Source organism: Ovis aries, chromosome 5, assembly GCF_016772045.2.
Source record: "Ovis aries strain OAR_USU_Benz2616 breed Rambouillet chromosome 5, ARS-UI_Ramb_v3.0, whole genome shotgun sequence".
NCBI lineage: Eukaryota > Metazoa > Chordata > Mammalia > Artiodactyla > Bovidae > Ovis > Ovis aries.
This window is the reverse complement of record NC_056058.1, coordinates 16,552,120-16,566,890: the sequence shown is the minus strand read 5'-3', so window position 1 is coordinate 16,566,890 and position 14,771 is coordinate 16,552,120. Positions and strand designations below refer to the sequence as shown.

Below are 14,771 nucleotides of genomic sequence, written 5' to 3'. Positions count from 1 at the left end.
GCAGGGAGAGGAATACATGGGCAGTCAGAGGCAGAAGGCCTGGGTGTAGGTGGAGGCCTGCACCCCACCAGTACTGCAGGTAGATAGGGAGGGAGAATACTGTGCTAGCTTGCCCCAACCTGTGACACAGTCACTGAACTTGGCATGGCCAACTTATGGAATCACAAATACTTAGCCTCTTGTGACACAGAGTTCTTGGTGAAACTTTTCCCTTGGATCAGAGGGTCTCTCAAACTGGAAGCCCAGGGGCTGAATCTGTTTTTTCTGTTGTTTCTGTTGTTGTTTGGTTATTTGGGCCCACATAATGTTTATAAGAACTGGTGAATAAATTTTTTCCATATAAGAGCTCCAGTGCATACGGTGGAATACTTCTCAGCCATAAAAGGAATGAAATTATGCCATTTTGCAGCAACAATGGATGGACCTAGAGATGATTATATACTAAGTGGTGGTGTAAGTCAGACAAAGACAAATACCACATGGTTTCACTTATATGTGGAATCTAAACTATGCTACAAAGCGAACCTGTCTACAAAATAGAAAGAGACTCACACAGAGCACAGATCTATGGCTGCCAAGGGGGAGAGGGGATACAGGAGGGATGGAATGGGAGTTTGGGATTAGCAGATGCAAGTTATTATAGAGAATGGATAAATGACAAGGCTCTACTGAATAGCACAGGGAACCATATTCAACAATGCATGAACATGCTCAGTTGCTAAGTCATGTCTGACTCTTTGGGACTCCATGGACTGTAGCCTCCCAGGCTCCTCTGTCCATGGGATTTTCCAGGCAAGAATACTGGAGTGGGTTGCTATTTCCTCCTCTAGGAGATCCTCCCACCCCAAGGAACAAACCCATGTGTCCTGCATCTCCTCGCATTGGGCAGGCAGATTCTTTACCTCTGAGCCACCTGGGAAGCCCATATTCAACTATATCCTGGGATAAACCACAATGGAAAAGAATATTAAAAAGAAACATGTATAACTGAGTCACTTCTCTGTACTGCAGAAATTAACATAACATTGTAAATCAACTATACTTTGATTAAAAAGTTAAAAAAAAAAAAAAAGACACTCTAAGGACTTCCCAGGTGGTCTAATGGCTGAGACTCCTTTCTCCCAATGCCAAGGGCTGGAGTTTGATCCCTGGTCAGAGAACTAGATCCCACATGCTGCAACGAAAGATTCCACATGATGCAAAAAAGACTGAAGATTCCAAAGATCTTAACGTGCTTCAGTAAGAGCCAACGCAGCTTTTTTTGAGTCTTTAAGATGACCCTCAGATCCCTAGTGGTGAGTGGAGAATTCTCAGGGGATCCCACTGACCTACAGGTTAATGGATGTGCTTGTAGTTATAAGGATCAAAGAGATGGTTTCTGAAACTTACTGAGTCCTTAGGCTGTGTGCCAGGCAGGGTTCAAAGAGCTTTACAAACCCTAACTCGCTTTATCACTGAACAACAAATCTATGAGGCTGCTATCATATCAGACCCATTATACAGATGAGGAAACTGAGTCCACGGCATGAAAAGCAGCACCAAGTAAGTGCTTAGGTTTAGCAGAACCTAAAATTTGCTCAGTCACCTCTGTGGACACCCATTCTTGTCTCTCCAGAGATCATTGCCTCTGGCATCCCAGGAAATTTTCCTGAATGTTTTGGTTCTCCAGTTTCTTGGGTGACTCCATGCAGAACTACTGGGAAAGGTGAGGGGAGAGGAGAGTGTGGCAAGTTTATGAGTGCATGGAAATATCAGACACACAGAGACACCCCCCCTGCCCCAGCCTCTGACACAGACACATACACACACACAACACACACCTTGAGACAAAATGAGACCAAGACTGGCTAGATACACACTTCCAAGATAAAACCAGACACACCCACTTCAAAACACTCGTGCGCACACACACACCCAGACCAATGAAAACACACCCCAGGATAAGCAGTGCTATGCGCAGGAGACGTGCACAGGGCCTTGGCATGGGGGTGGCAAGCTTACAGGGATTCTGGACATCCTTGATTCCTGCGAAACCCTGCCCCAGCCTTCATCTCCATCTCCACCCTGGGGTCGGGCCTCCTGCTAACGTGCCAGTGGACCAGTAAGGGAACCACAGGCGGAGAGAAAAGGACTGGGGCTTGCCAAGAGGCCAGGTAGGGACAACCGTGGGACAGAGTGTGGCTCTCTGGCACCATCCAGTGGCTACGTGGTGGGGGGGCAGGGGTCACAGCAGCTTCTGAGGTTCAATATCTTTGCATCTCCAGGTCCCTCTGCGTTTGCTTTTGTCTCTGCACTGGTCTGTGTGGCTCTCTCTCTGCGCCTCAGTCTCTCTGTCTTCTCTGTGCACTGCTGTCTCTTTTTCCTTCTATCTGTTTCTGTTTCTCTGCAGCTCTGTTCCTTCTTCATCTCTCCATCTTTTTTTCTCTCTCTCCCACTCTTCCCGCTCCCAGCCCCCCAACTGCTCTTCCATGAATTAGCCGCCTCTCTCATTAGCCTGCAGCTGTTGGGAATGAGCTACCAACCTTATCAGCTCTGCTAGCCAGCATGCTCCTACCACCTACATTCGGGTCTTTGGAGAAGGGGTGGGGGGACCTCATGCCTGGAGTATGCAGGGGTTTCTCCTGCTGTTATCTTTGTCCAGATAACTTGGCCATGAGCCCACCTTGGCTTGCCCCTTCCCCAGGACTGGCTGCTGCCAGTTCCCTGGAGACAGAAAGTGCTAGTTACCTTTCTGGGATAACAGACACATTTATCCCTACTAGGAGCCTGAGGATCCCTTCAATTGCTGAAGCCTGCCATCCCCACCCCCAGTGCCCCCAAATCGCCTGATCCCTGACCCCACTGGGACCTCGCAGGTCACTCTGAACCCAACTCACGCACATTCCTGTTTGCTAGGTTCCTCCCAGATTGCTGAACCCATTCCTTCCCAGGGGCTCCTGCACATTCTGTTCCCTCTCCTGGGGTGTCCTTCCACTCAGCTCCTTCAGGAAGCCAGGCTCACTCCACCTCCTGCTTGAAACGCTCCCCATGGGCTCCACAGAGCAGATCTGTCTCTGTCATGGTCGCTGTTCTGTCCCTAGCACAGAGTCTGGCACACAGGAAATGCCCTGGAAGCCGCTGCTAAACAGAAGAGCTCTCTCTGGCTTCTCTGGTGGCTCGGCGGTAGAGAAGCTGCCTGCCAATGCCAGGAGACCTAGGTTCCACCCCTGTGTCCAGAAGATCCCCTGGAGAAGGAAATGGCAACCCACTCCAATATTTTTGCCTGGGAAATCCCATGGACAGAGGAGCCTGGCAGGCTGCAGTCCTTGGGGTTGCAGAGAGTTGGGCATGACTGAGCGACTATGTCAAGCCCAGGTCCCATCTTGTCTTGCTGAGAGTGTGGGCCTTGGCCTAACAGACTGCATTTCACCCTGTGTCCTGTTTACCCAGGGACAGGGGGCGAGGAGACTTTTTCTGGGCTGCCTGTGAAATTTGCCCTGCTGGGTCTCATTTCAGCCGAGTCTGTAAATATTCGGTCCGCCGGGGCTGGCAGGGGAAGCTTCAGTGTTTTACGAGCCTCCCCATGGGGGCCCAGCGCGAAGTTTCTGTGGCTGGCTATGTGGGGCGCCTGGCAGTTTCACGGCTGGCTGGCACGAGGTGGGTCTGACTGTGAGATTGGAGGCAGCCGCGAGGCAGCATCAGCGGCTGCCGGCACTTAACCCCTCAGTGTGAAGCTTTCAGACACCCGAACAGGGCCCCTTGTTGGAAAAACTGCTAACACAGGGTTATAGATCACAGCTGTGGTGGACATGGGGGCAGATCTAACCCCCTCCCCAAGACTGCAAGGGGGCGGAAGGCCCCAATTTAGACCTGGCTCTTCTAGAAGAATCGATTGCAACCACAGTCACTGGCTAAGCACCCACAGATGCTGGGTCCTACGCAAAGCACCTTATTTTTGACTGTTTTAAAAAATACTTTTATTCAAGAGACTTCCCCGGTGGTTCAGTCACTAAGACTCTGTGCTCCCAATGCAGGGGGCCCGGGTTCAATCCCTGGTCAGGGAACTAGATCCCGCATGCCGCAGCTAAGAGTTTGCATATACCTACCAAGACCTGGTACAACCTAATAATAGAAAATAATAATAATTTTATTTGTTTTTGACTGTGCTGGGCCTTTGTTGATTGATGCACAGGCTTTTCGCTAGTTGCGGCGAGTGGGGGCTACTCTTTAGTTGTGACGCACGGGCTTCTCATTGCGGTGGCTTCTCTTGTGGAGCACAGGCTCTACAGTGCTGGCCTCTGTAGTTTCTTCTCCTGGGCTCTAGAGCACGGGCTCAATAGTTGTGGCGGAAGGGCTTAGTTGCTCTGCAGCGTGTGGGATCTTCCCAGGTCAAGGATCAAACCCATGTCTCCTGCGCTGGCAGGCAGATTCTTTACCACTGAGCCACAAGGGAAGCCTGCAAAGCACTTTAAATGCATCAGCTCCTTGCATCCTCAGAAATCCCCCAGCCCCTTTTACAATGAGAAAACTCAGGGACTTCCCTGGAGATCCAGTAGTTAAGATTCTGTGCTCCCAATGCAGGGGGCACAGGTTCGATCTCTGATTGGGGAGGATCTTACATGCTGCGTGGCGTGGCCAAAAAAAAAAAAAGACAGCAAGAAAAAACTCAGGCGTTTGAGGTAACTAGTTCCAGGTCATCCAGGTGGCAAAAGGTAGAGCTGGGATAACATTCTCCAGCCTGGCTTGGTCTCACATAAGTCACCCAGCCCTCACGGGGGCCTCCCTGACAGGACCTGAAGAGCCCCTGGAAGCCACTTCTCAACAGTCAGCCTCCCAGGGGTCAATGGGTCAGTTGGGCCTGGGAACCTACATTTTAAATAAGCCCCTCCCTGGGAATTCCCCAGAGGTCCAGTGGTTAGAACTCAGCACTATTGCAGCCATGGCCCAGGTTCTCCCTGGTCAGGGAACTAAGATCCCACAAGCCACCATGGTGGTGTGACTGAAAAATAAGTAAGCCCATCCCTCCACCCCCAGGTACCTCTTACTAGAGGTGTTCCATGGACCTTCCTCAGGAATAGCAGCAGCCTTACTACTGCACGTGTCCGAACATTCCAGTGTTCCCTCTCAACCTCAGTGGAGACGGTCTGCCACCTGGTGTTGACTGAAGACACTACTACAAGGTTGTCAGACGTTCTAAGCTAGAATTCGGCCAGGCCCCAGAAGACCCAGACAGGAATGAAAACATGAAGACAGAGGATTTTAAGAATTTGTTTTATGTAGACCATTTTTGGAGACAGCAATGGCACCCCACTCCAGTACTCTTGCCTGGGAAATCCCATGGACGGAGGAGCCTGGTGGGCTACAGTCCATGGGGTCGCGAAGAGTCAGACACGACTGAGCGACTTCACTTTCACTTTTCATTTTCATTCACTGGAGAAGGAAATGGCAACCCACTCCAGTGTTCTTGCCTGGAGAATCCCAGGGATGGGGGAGCCTGGTGGGCTGCCGTCTATGGGGTCGCACAGAGTCAGACACGACCATTTTTAAAGTCTTTATTGAATTTGTTACAATATTGCTTTATATTTTGGTTTCTTGCCTGTGAGGCATGTGGGATCTCAGCTCCCTAACCAGGGATCGAACCCACACCTCCTGCACTGGAAGGCAGAGTCTTAACCGCTGGACTACCGGGGAAGTCCATAAGATATAGGATTATTGTGTCCTTTCTCTCTTTCTCCTCTGCATAGATTCAATAAGAATTTACACTGTGTCTACCATGCTGGCTCCTTGGAAGAAAAGCTATGACAAACCTAGACAGCATATTGAAAAAGAGACATCACTGTGATGCAAAGGTCTATATAGTCAAAGCTATGGTTTTCCCAGTAGTCCTGTATGGATGTGAGAGTTCGACCATGAAGGACCGAAGAATGAATAGTTTCAAACTGTGGTGCTGGAGAAGACTCTTGAGAGTCCCTTAGACAGTAAGGATATCAAACTGCTGCTGCTGCTGCTAAGTCGCTTCAGTCGTGTCTGACTCTGTGCGACCCCATAGACGGCAGCCCATCATGCTCCCCCATCCCTGGGATTCTCCAGGCAAGAACACTGCCGTGGGTTGCCATTTCCTTCTCCAATGCATGAAAGTGAAGAGTGAAAGTGAAGTCGCTCAGTCGTGTCCTACTCTTAGTGACCCCATGGACTGCAGCCTACCAGGCTCCTCCGTCCGTGGGATCTTCCAGGCAAGAGTACTGGAGTGGGGTGCCATTGCCTTCTCCAAGGAGATCAAACTAGCCCATCCTAAAGAAAATCAACCCTGATTATTCATTGGAAGGACTGATGCTGAAGCTGAAGCTCCAATACTTTGACCACCTGACGTGAAGATCTGACTCATTTGAAAGAACCCTGAAGCTGGGGAAGATTGAAGGCAGGAGGAAAAGGGGATGACAGAGAATGAGTTGGTTGGATGGCATAATTGACTCAATGAACATGAGTTTGAGCAAACTCTGGGAGACAGTGAAGGACAGGGAAGCCTGGTATGCTGCAGTCCATGGGGTCACAGAGAGTCGGACACGACTTAGTGCCTGAACATCAACAGCGTTCCGGGTGTATTAGTTAGACATGGATGTGTTAACCATGTCTTTATTTTCTTGTGTCTGATGCTTTGACATCTGGGGCTTCAGCCCCTCCCAGGACCAGCTAATTCCCAGAGACAGCAAACAAGTCGCCCTAGGGTGCCTTTCACATGCAAACCAGCTGACTCAGAGCTCACATCCCAACTTGCTCCTCTCACACTAGGCGTCACTATCCCCCTGCCCTAATCACCCCAGGGTCAGTGCCAGGCAGCTTTTTCTCGCGTTCTGTCATGTCTCTTTGTGACCCTATGGCTGTAGCCTACCAGGCTCTTCTCTCCATGGGGTTCTGCAGGTAAGAGTGCTGGAGTGGGTTGCCATTTCCTCTCCCAGGGGATCTTCCCCAAACAGGAATCAAACCTGGGTCTCTCACATCACTGGCAGATGCTTCACCATCTGAGCCATCAGGCCACAAGCCTGAAGCCACAGGTAGCCACTGTCTCACTTCCTTGGTCAGTACTCATGCCTGTGAACCTCTGTCCCCAAAACAGATTTGGTCACATCCCAGTGGGACGGGCAAAATAATGCCCCCTCCCCCCTACAAAGAAGTCCACATCAGAGATCCCTTCCTGACTGTGATCATGTACCAGGAAGGGAGGGAGACCCTACCAGGGCCCGAGAGTGGGCTCTTGTCTAACATTCAGAAATGAATTGTCTGAGGAGACACACAGGCTGACAAAGCAAGAGACTTTGTTGGGAAGGGGGTGCCCGGGTGGAAAGCAGCAAATAAAGGAACCCAGAACGGCTCTGCCACGTGGCTCGAAGGCTCAGGGTTTATGGTCCTGAGGTTGGTTTCTGAGTTGCCTCTGGCCAGTCATCTTGTTCGGCCCACATTTAGCCTGAGTCACCAGGCTTAGGTCTTCTCTGGTAGCTCAGTGGTAAAGAATCCACCTGCCAGTGCAGGAGACGAAAGAGACTCAGGTTTGATCCCTAAATTGGGAAGATCCCCTGGAGGAGGAATTGGTCTCTCACACCAGTATTCTCACCTGGAAAATTCTCTTAACAGAGGGGCCTGGCGGGCTACAGCCCAGGGGGGTCACAAAGAGTTGTACACAACTGAGCGACTGAGCACGCGCGTACACACACACACACACACCCTGACAACCCTGGTTCTTCCAGGCGGTGTGTGCATCTCTTGTTCAAGATGGATTCAAGCATGAAGGATTCTGGAAGGTCGGTAGGATATATTATGGGCTGGCATCTCCTCCCTCCTTTTGGGCCCTCTCAAATTCTTCGGGTTAGTTTTCAGAGGCAGCACCACTTTGCTTTTCAGGACCTACTGTTGCGAGGCAATTCGGGCAAGCAGGCCTGGACAAGGCTCGTGATTTTGGAAACTGTCCCCTAATAGTCAGAGGGAGATGTGACGGGGGAAAAATGATGAGAAATATGCTGCCTTCCTGGCTCTGAAGCTGGAGGAAGGGGCCAGGAGGCAAGGGATGTGGGTGGCTTGGAGAAGCTGGAAAAGGCAGGGAATCAGATCGCTTTCCTAGTGCCTTGGAAAGAAACAGCTCTGTAGGCACCTGGAGTTGGAGGACTTCAGAGCTCCAGACTTTGAGGTGAGAGGTTTGTGCGAATTTGTTATGACAGCCAGAGGGAACACACACCTAATTCTCTTGCAGGTATCGTGTGAAACTCTAAAATCATAAAATCAGTGTGATACTGGGAATTCCCTGGTAATGAGTGTTTAGAACTCAGCACACTCATTGCTGAGGCCCCAGGTTTGATCCCTGATCAGGAAACAAAGATTCCCACAAGCTGCATGCCAAGGCCCCCCATGCCCCTGCCCTAGCTCATAAGGCTGGACCTGACACAGTCACCCACCACAATCTGCCCAGTGACCTGGGGTGGAGGCATCATGCCCATTTGAGAAATGAGAACTCTGAGAGCTCCAGAGAGGGTAAGTCACTTTCCCAAGGATACATACACAGTTGACAAAAGAAGAATCTGAAATGTGAACCCACTCGCCTCACCATCCTGTGATCTTGTGACCAACCAGGGAGGGATGGGCTAACCTCTGGAGGATGGGGGAGGGGCAGCACTGGGAGGTCTCAGTGGAGACCCCGCCCCTCGATCTGCAAACCAGTGAAAGAGCACCATATCCCCAGGAACCGACAACTCTGTGCCTGTGTTTTTAAAAACTCAAAAGTCCTTTTTAGAGCACTGCATATGAAAATATTTAACGAAGAGGAATGCGTGCAATTTGAGACTGGCAATCATTGTGCAGGCTGGGGAATTCCTGCAAAGTGAGAAAATTTAACCTAGGAGCTGTTTTGAAATGTAATGAAATCTTTATGAATACAGAATTTAGCGGTTGATGGAGTTGACACATTTTTGTAAATGTGGAGACATGTGATAAGGTATTCATTCTGATTTTGCAGTTTTCTCTTTGCATTTTTGAAGCTGATCATTTCTGCCCTCTTTCTCTCTGGGCCTCAGAAAACATTTTATGGGTCTCCCGGAGAGCATGAGTACCTTAGGCCCTATTCCGGTAGGCCTCCCAGTGCCTGTTAACATTTACTGAGCACTTAACATTTTCCAGGAGCTTTTTACGTCTATTAACTAATTTAATCTTGGCAAAGACCCTCTATGACAAATACTGTCCTATTCTCAGTTAACAAAGCCAAAACAGAGAAGAACTATTAACTCCTATGGGCAGATAGGTAGGTTGGATTCCAAGTCTGTCTCCCAAGCCTGCTGCAGTGGTTGCCATTCCTATGACACCCAACCGTCCCAACCCTGACCTTTAAAGCATTTTTTTTAAATTGTGGCAAAATATATGTAACACAAAAATTTGCCTTCCCAAGGACAGGTGCACACTGCTATATTTAAAGTGGATAACTAACAAAGACCTACTGTATAGCACAGGGAACTCTGCTTAATGTTATATGGCAGCCTGAATAGGAGAGGAGTTTGGGGGAGAATGGAGGAGGGCATGGCAACCCACTCCAGTATTCTTGCCTGGAAAATCCCATGGACAGAAGAGCCCGGTGGGCGATGGTCTATAGAATCGGAGTCAGTGACTTAGCATGCATGCATGGCTCCGTCCTTTTGCTGTTCACCTGAAACTATCAAAAACATTGTTAATCAGCTATACCCCAATAAAATATAGAAAGTTTAATTAAAAAATCTTGCCATCCTATACATGTACCTGTGTTCATAGCAACACTATTTACAGTATCTATGACACAGAATCAATCTAAATGTCCACCAACAGAGGAATGGATAAAGAAGGGGTACCTATATACAATGGAATATTACTCAGCCATAAAAAGAATGAATAACGCCAGTGAAAGAATGAAATGGTGCCATTTGCAGCAATATAGGTGGACCTAGAGATTATTATGGAGAAGGCAAGGGCAGCCACTCCAGTGCTCCTGCCTGGAAAATCCCATGGATGGAGGAGCCTGGTGGGCTGCAGTCCATGGAGTTGCTAGGAGTCGGACACGACTGAGCGACTTCACTTTCACTTTTCACTTTCATGCATTGGAGAAGGAAATGGCAACCCATTCCAGTGTTCTTGCCTGGAGAATCGCAGGGACAGGGGAGTCTGGTGGGCTGCAGTCCATGGGGTCGCTAGGAGTCGGACATGACTGAGCGACTTAGCAGCAGCAGCAGCAGAGATTATTATAAGTCAGACAAAAACAAAAATACCATATGATATCACATATATGGAATCTAAAACATGATAGGAATGTATCTATAAGGACTGGGAATCTGGGATTAGCAAATTGGTATATATAAGATGGATAAACTACAAGGTCTTACTTGTATAGTACAGGAAACTATATTCAATATCCTGTGATAAACCATAATGGAAAAGAATATAACTGAGCGACTAAACAACAACCAACAACATTCCACTGTATGGCTGGACCACAATTTGCTTATCCACACTACTAACACACTCATTGGTGGTGGTGGTCAGTCACTTCAGTTGTGTCCAACTCTTAGCTCCCCACTGGACTGTAGCCCGCCAGGCTCCTCTGTCCATGGGATTCTCCAGGCAAGAATACTGGAGTGGGTTCCCATTTCCTTCTCCAGGGGGATCTTCCCCACCCAGGAATCGAATTCCCATCTTCTGTGGCTCCTGCGTTGGCAGGCAGATACTTTACCACTAAGCCACCAAGGAAGCCCGAAAGTGAAAGCGAAGTGGCTCAGTCGAGTCCGACTCTTTGCGACCCCATGGACTGTAACTTATCAGGCTCATCTGTCCATGGGATTTTCCAGGCAATAGTACTGGAGTGGATTGCCATTTCCTTCTCCAGCGGATCTTCCCGACCCACGGATCGAACCCAGGTCTCCTGCATTGTAGACAGATGCTTTACCATCTGAGCCACCAGGGAAGTCCTTAGAATGGCTATTATTTACAACAAGAAACACACTCAGAAAACAAGTAGTGAAGATGGAGACACATTTGGAACTCTCGTGCAGGGCTGGTGGGAACGTTAAGATGGGGCAGGCTCGATGGAAAACAGCCTGGCAGTTCCTCAAAAGTTAAATGTCTAGAATTACCATAGGACCCAGGAATTTCATTCCCAGGTATACATTCAGGAGTAGAAAACAGGTGTGTAGAGACATCCAGGCACGCTCATCTTCACAGCAGCATGACTGACAGCAGCCAAGAGGTGGACACAACCTAAGTGTCCCAGATTCTTTTTTTTTTTTTGCCACACTGCGCATCATGCTGGATCTTAGTTCACCATCCAGGGTTAGAATGTGCACCCCCTCCATTTGAAGCATGGGATCTTAACCACTGGACTGCCAGGGAAGTCCCTGCAGATTCTTTTTATAACATGTCTTTTCTTCCACTTCCCTTTTATCTCCAGAAATAAAAATCAGAGCTAATATGACTTGTGTGCTCCGTCGCTTCAGCGGTGTCTGACCCTTTGCAACCCCATGGACTGTAGCCTGCCAGGCTCCTCTGTCCAAGGGATTTTCCAGGCAAGAATACCATGGGTTGCCACTTCCTTCTCCAGGGGCTCTTCCTGACCAAGGAATCAACCCCGTGTCTCTTGCGTCTCCTGCATTGGCAGGCAGGTTCTTACCACTAGTGCCACCTGGGAAGCCCATTATGACTTAACCACATACAGTTAACAACAACAAAACAGCAGCTCAATCATATGATGCTCTATCAGATATAAACAGAAGAAATAAAAAGACAATAATATCTGATAAATACTAATTCAGCCTGTGAATGCGGGGGCAGCAGTCCTCGTTACACTGAACACAGGATGAAGTGCTCAGACACGTGGGCCTATTGAGACAGCTCATCTGAGGCAGAAGCAGCAGGGGGGATGTTTAGACCCTGCAGGTCTGTTCACAGAAACGGTGAACAGCTCTTTGTAAGGTTCTGGACTAAATGACAAGCCATTTTCCTCAATTTTCCCAGAAGTTGCATTCCTGAAAAATCTGTATATCTTTGAAAACTGTGACCTCTTTTCCCTGCCAAATTCACATGTTGATGTCCTGGCCCCTAGGACCTCAGGATGTGACTATACTTGAAGACAACATCTGCACAGAGGTTGTTGTTGTTCAGTTGCTCAGTTGTGTCTGACCCCACGCACTACAGCACGCCAGACTTTCCTGTCCTTCACTATCTTCTGGAGTTTGCTCAAATTCATGTCCACAGAGGTAATCAGGTTAAAATGAGGTTATTAGGGTGGGTGCTAATCCAACATGACTGTGATCTTATAAAAAGGGGAATTCAGACACACATGCACGCATACACACACACACACACACACGGAGAAGGCTGCATGAAGGAGGCAGAGAGACATTTACAAGTTAAGAGATGTCAAAGATTAGAAACTTCCCTGGTGGTCCAGTGGTTAAGACTTTGCCTCCCAATGCAGAGGGTGTGGGTTCAATCCCTGGTTGGGGAGCTAAGATCCCACATGCCTCTTTGGACAAAAAAATAAAACATAAAAAAAAGTATTGTTTTTTTTTTTTCCTCCCTGGCTGCTTGAAGATCAGCTGCCATTGTGAATGACACAGTAACTATCTGGACCAGGAAGTTCATGACCAACCAACTACTTCAGCAGAAACAAATGGTCACAGATATTCTTCACCCTGGAAAGGCAACAGTACCTGAAACAGAAATTTGGGAAAAACTGGCCAGAATGTACCAGACCACACCAGATGTCATCTTCGTATTTGGATTGCGAATCCATTTTGTTGGTGGCAAGACAGCTGGCTTTGGAATGATTTATGATTCCTTGGATTACGCAAAGAAAGAGTCCAAACACAGGCTTACAAAACATGGCCTAAATGAGAAGGAAAAGACCTCAAGAAAACAGCCAAAGGAACTCAAGAACAGAATGAAGAAAGTCAGGGGGACTGCAAAGGCTGATGTTGGTGCTGGCAAAAAAAAGGAGTAAAGATTCTGCAGTGACTGTATCTGTGGTGACTGTGCAGATTTCTCTTGAAAGAGAGAATAAACTAAGACCTTTTACCAAAAAATACATAAAACAGTATTGTAATCAATTCAATAAAGACTTAAAGAAAAAAAGATGCCAAAGATTGCCAGCGACCATCAAAGTCTGACGACCACCAGTCGGGGGTGCTTCCCAGCTGGCACTAATGGTAAAGAACCTGTCTGCCAATTCAGGAAACAAGAGACACAGGTTTGATCCTTCGGTCAGGAAGATCCCCTAGAGAAGGGAATGGTTACCCACTCCAGTATTGCCTGGAGAATTCCAAGGACAGAGGAGGCTGGTGGGCTACAGTCGATGGGGACATGGCGTTGCCAAGACTCGGACATGACTGAGTGACTAAAGTTTTCACTTTCACTGGACTGGATTGGAGTCTGGGAAAGGGCCTGTAACAGAACCCCCTCAACGGCCTTAGAAGAAACCAACTGTGCTGACACCTTGATTTTGGACTCCTGGCCTCTATAACTGGAAGAGAATAAATGTTTACATCACCTATTCTGTAGTGTATCCAAGTAAAATGGAGCCTGGTGTTAGGCCTGGGTAATGATGAAAGGGCCCGTCTTTCCTCACAGGCTGCGGGGTGATACTGGCCCACTCTCCACACTTCCTGGGGCCCCCTCGGGAGCACCAGTTCTGAAATTTAGGACTTGCTCCTACCTTGTGACAAGATCTGTAAACAGGTGTCACCTCCAGATCCCAAGCCCAATCTGGCTCCTTCTGGCCAACTCCGAACCCCCCGGACCCTAGTTTCCAGACTAGTTTGTGGGGTGAGATGAGGCTCTCCGCGCAGGAGGAAACATGCCACACTGGGCCCCAGTGTCTCATGGAGATGGCATCCTGTCCATTTGTCGTTGGAAAATGACTCTAAAAGCCCCCGTGGTGAGGGAGGTGTTTGTTTGGGCAATCCAGACAGACAGGGACCGCCAGACAGACAGTGGAGTGCCAGCGCTGGCCTGACTTTCATATGCAGGCATCAAGGCAAGCTGGGTCAGGTTTTCAGATTGCTCTTTTAAACCCTTGCTTCACCAACCCAGCAGGAACACAGGGGACTCCAGGAGAATTGGCAGTTGTTCTGGGGCCAGTGGGTGGCTGTCCTAGTTAACAGGGGAAGGGGAGGGGAAGGAGGGAATCATGTTCCTAGCAGGCTGCACACAGGTTAACTCATCACTCGCCAGTCCAGATGACATAGGTCCAGGGCTTGGACTCAGGGAAGCAGCTCTCCCTCTTGCCCCCAAGCCCTGCAGAGGGGCCCCAGGGTCAGCCTTACAGCCACCAGGTCATCTCACCCCTGAGAAGGGCAGGGCCAGCGATCCTTCCAGAGACACGCCTCGCCATGGTGTCACATCGCAGGGGCCTAGATGGAGCTGGGAGAAGCTCGTGAACAACCCCTTTGGCATCAGGGGTTTTCAATGAAGATTCCTGCTGTGAGTGTGCTAAGTCTTGTCCAATTCTTTGCAATCCCATGGACTGTAGCCCGCCAGACTCCTCTGTCAATGGGATTTCCCAGGCAAGAATACTGGAGTGGGTTGCCATTTCCTTCTCCAGGGGATCTTCCCGACCCAGGGATCGAACCTGTGTCTCCTGCATTGCAGGCGGATTCTTTCTCACCGCGTTGCCAGGGAAGCCCTTAATGAAGATCACTGCTACTTATAATCACAAATGAGATTTCACCTATGAACTTGCATTTCCAGAAAAACGGGTGGATCCAGCACCGCTGGGCTCATGCCAAGCAGGGGTT

The 14,771-nt window shown here is 49.0% G+C and overlaps 1 protein-coding gene across 1 annotated transcript; it reads left to right on the top strand.

Moving 5' to 3' along the window:
• Positions 1–3,562: 3,562 nt before the first annotated feature.
• Positions 3,563–13,065, top strand: LOC101112316 (small ribosomal subunit protein eS24-like). The gene is made up of 2 exons (XM_012178052.5): positions 3,563–3,636; positions 12,571–13,065. Exons 1-2 carry the CDS (start codon positions 3,563–3,565, stop codon positions 12,977–12,979), a joined length of 483 nt encoding a protein of 160 aa, XP_012033442.2. The 3' UTR covers positions 12,980–13,065.
• The last annotated feature ends 1,706 nt before the right edge of the window (positions 13,066–14,771 follow it).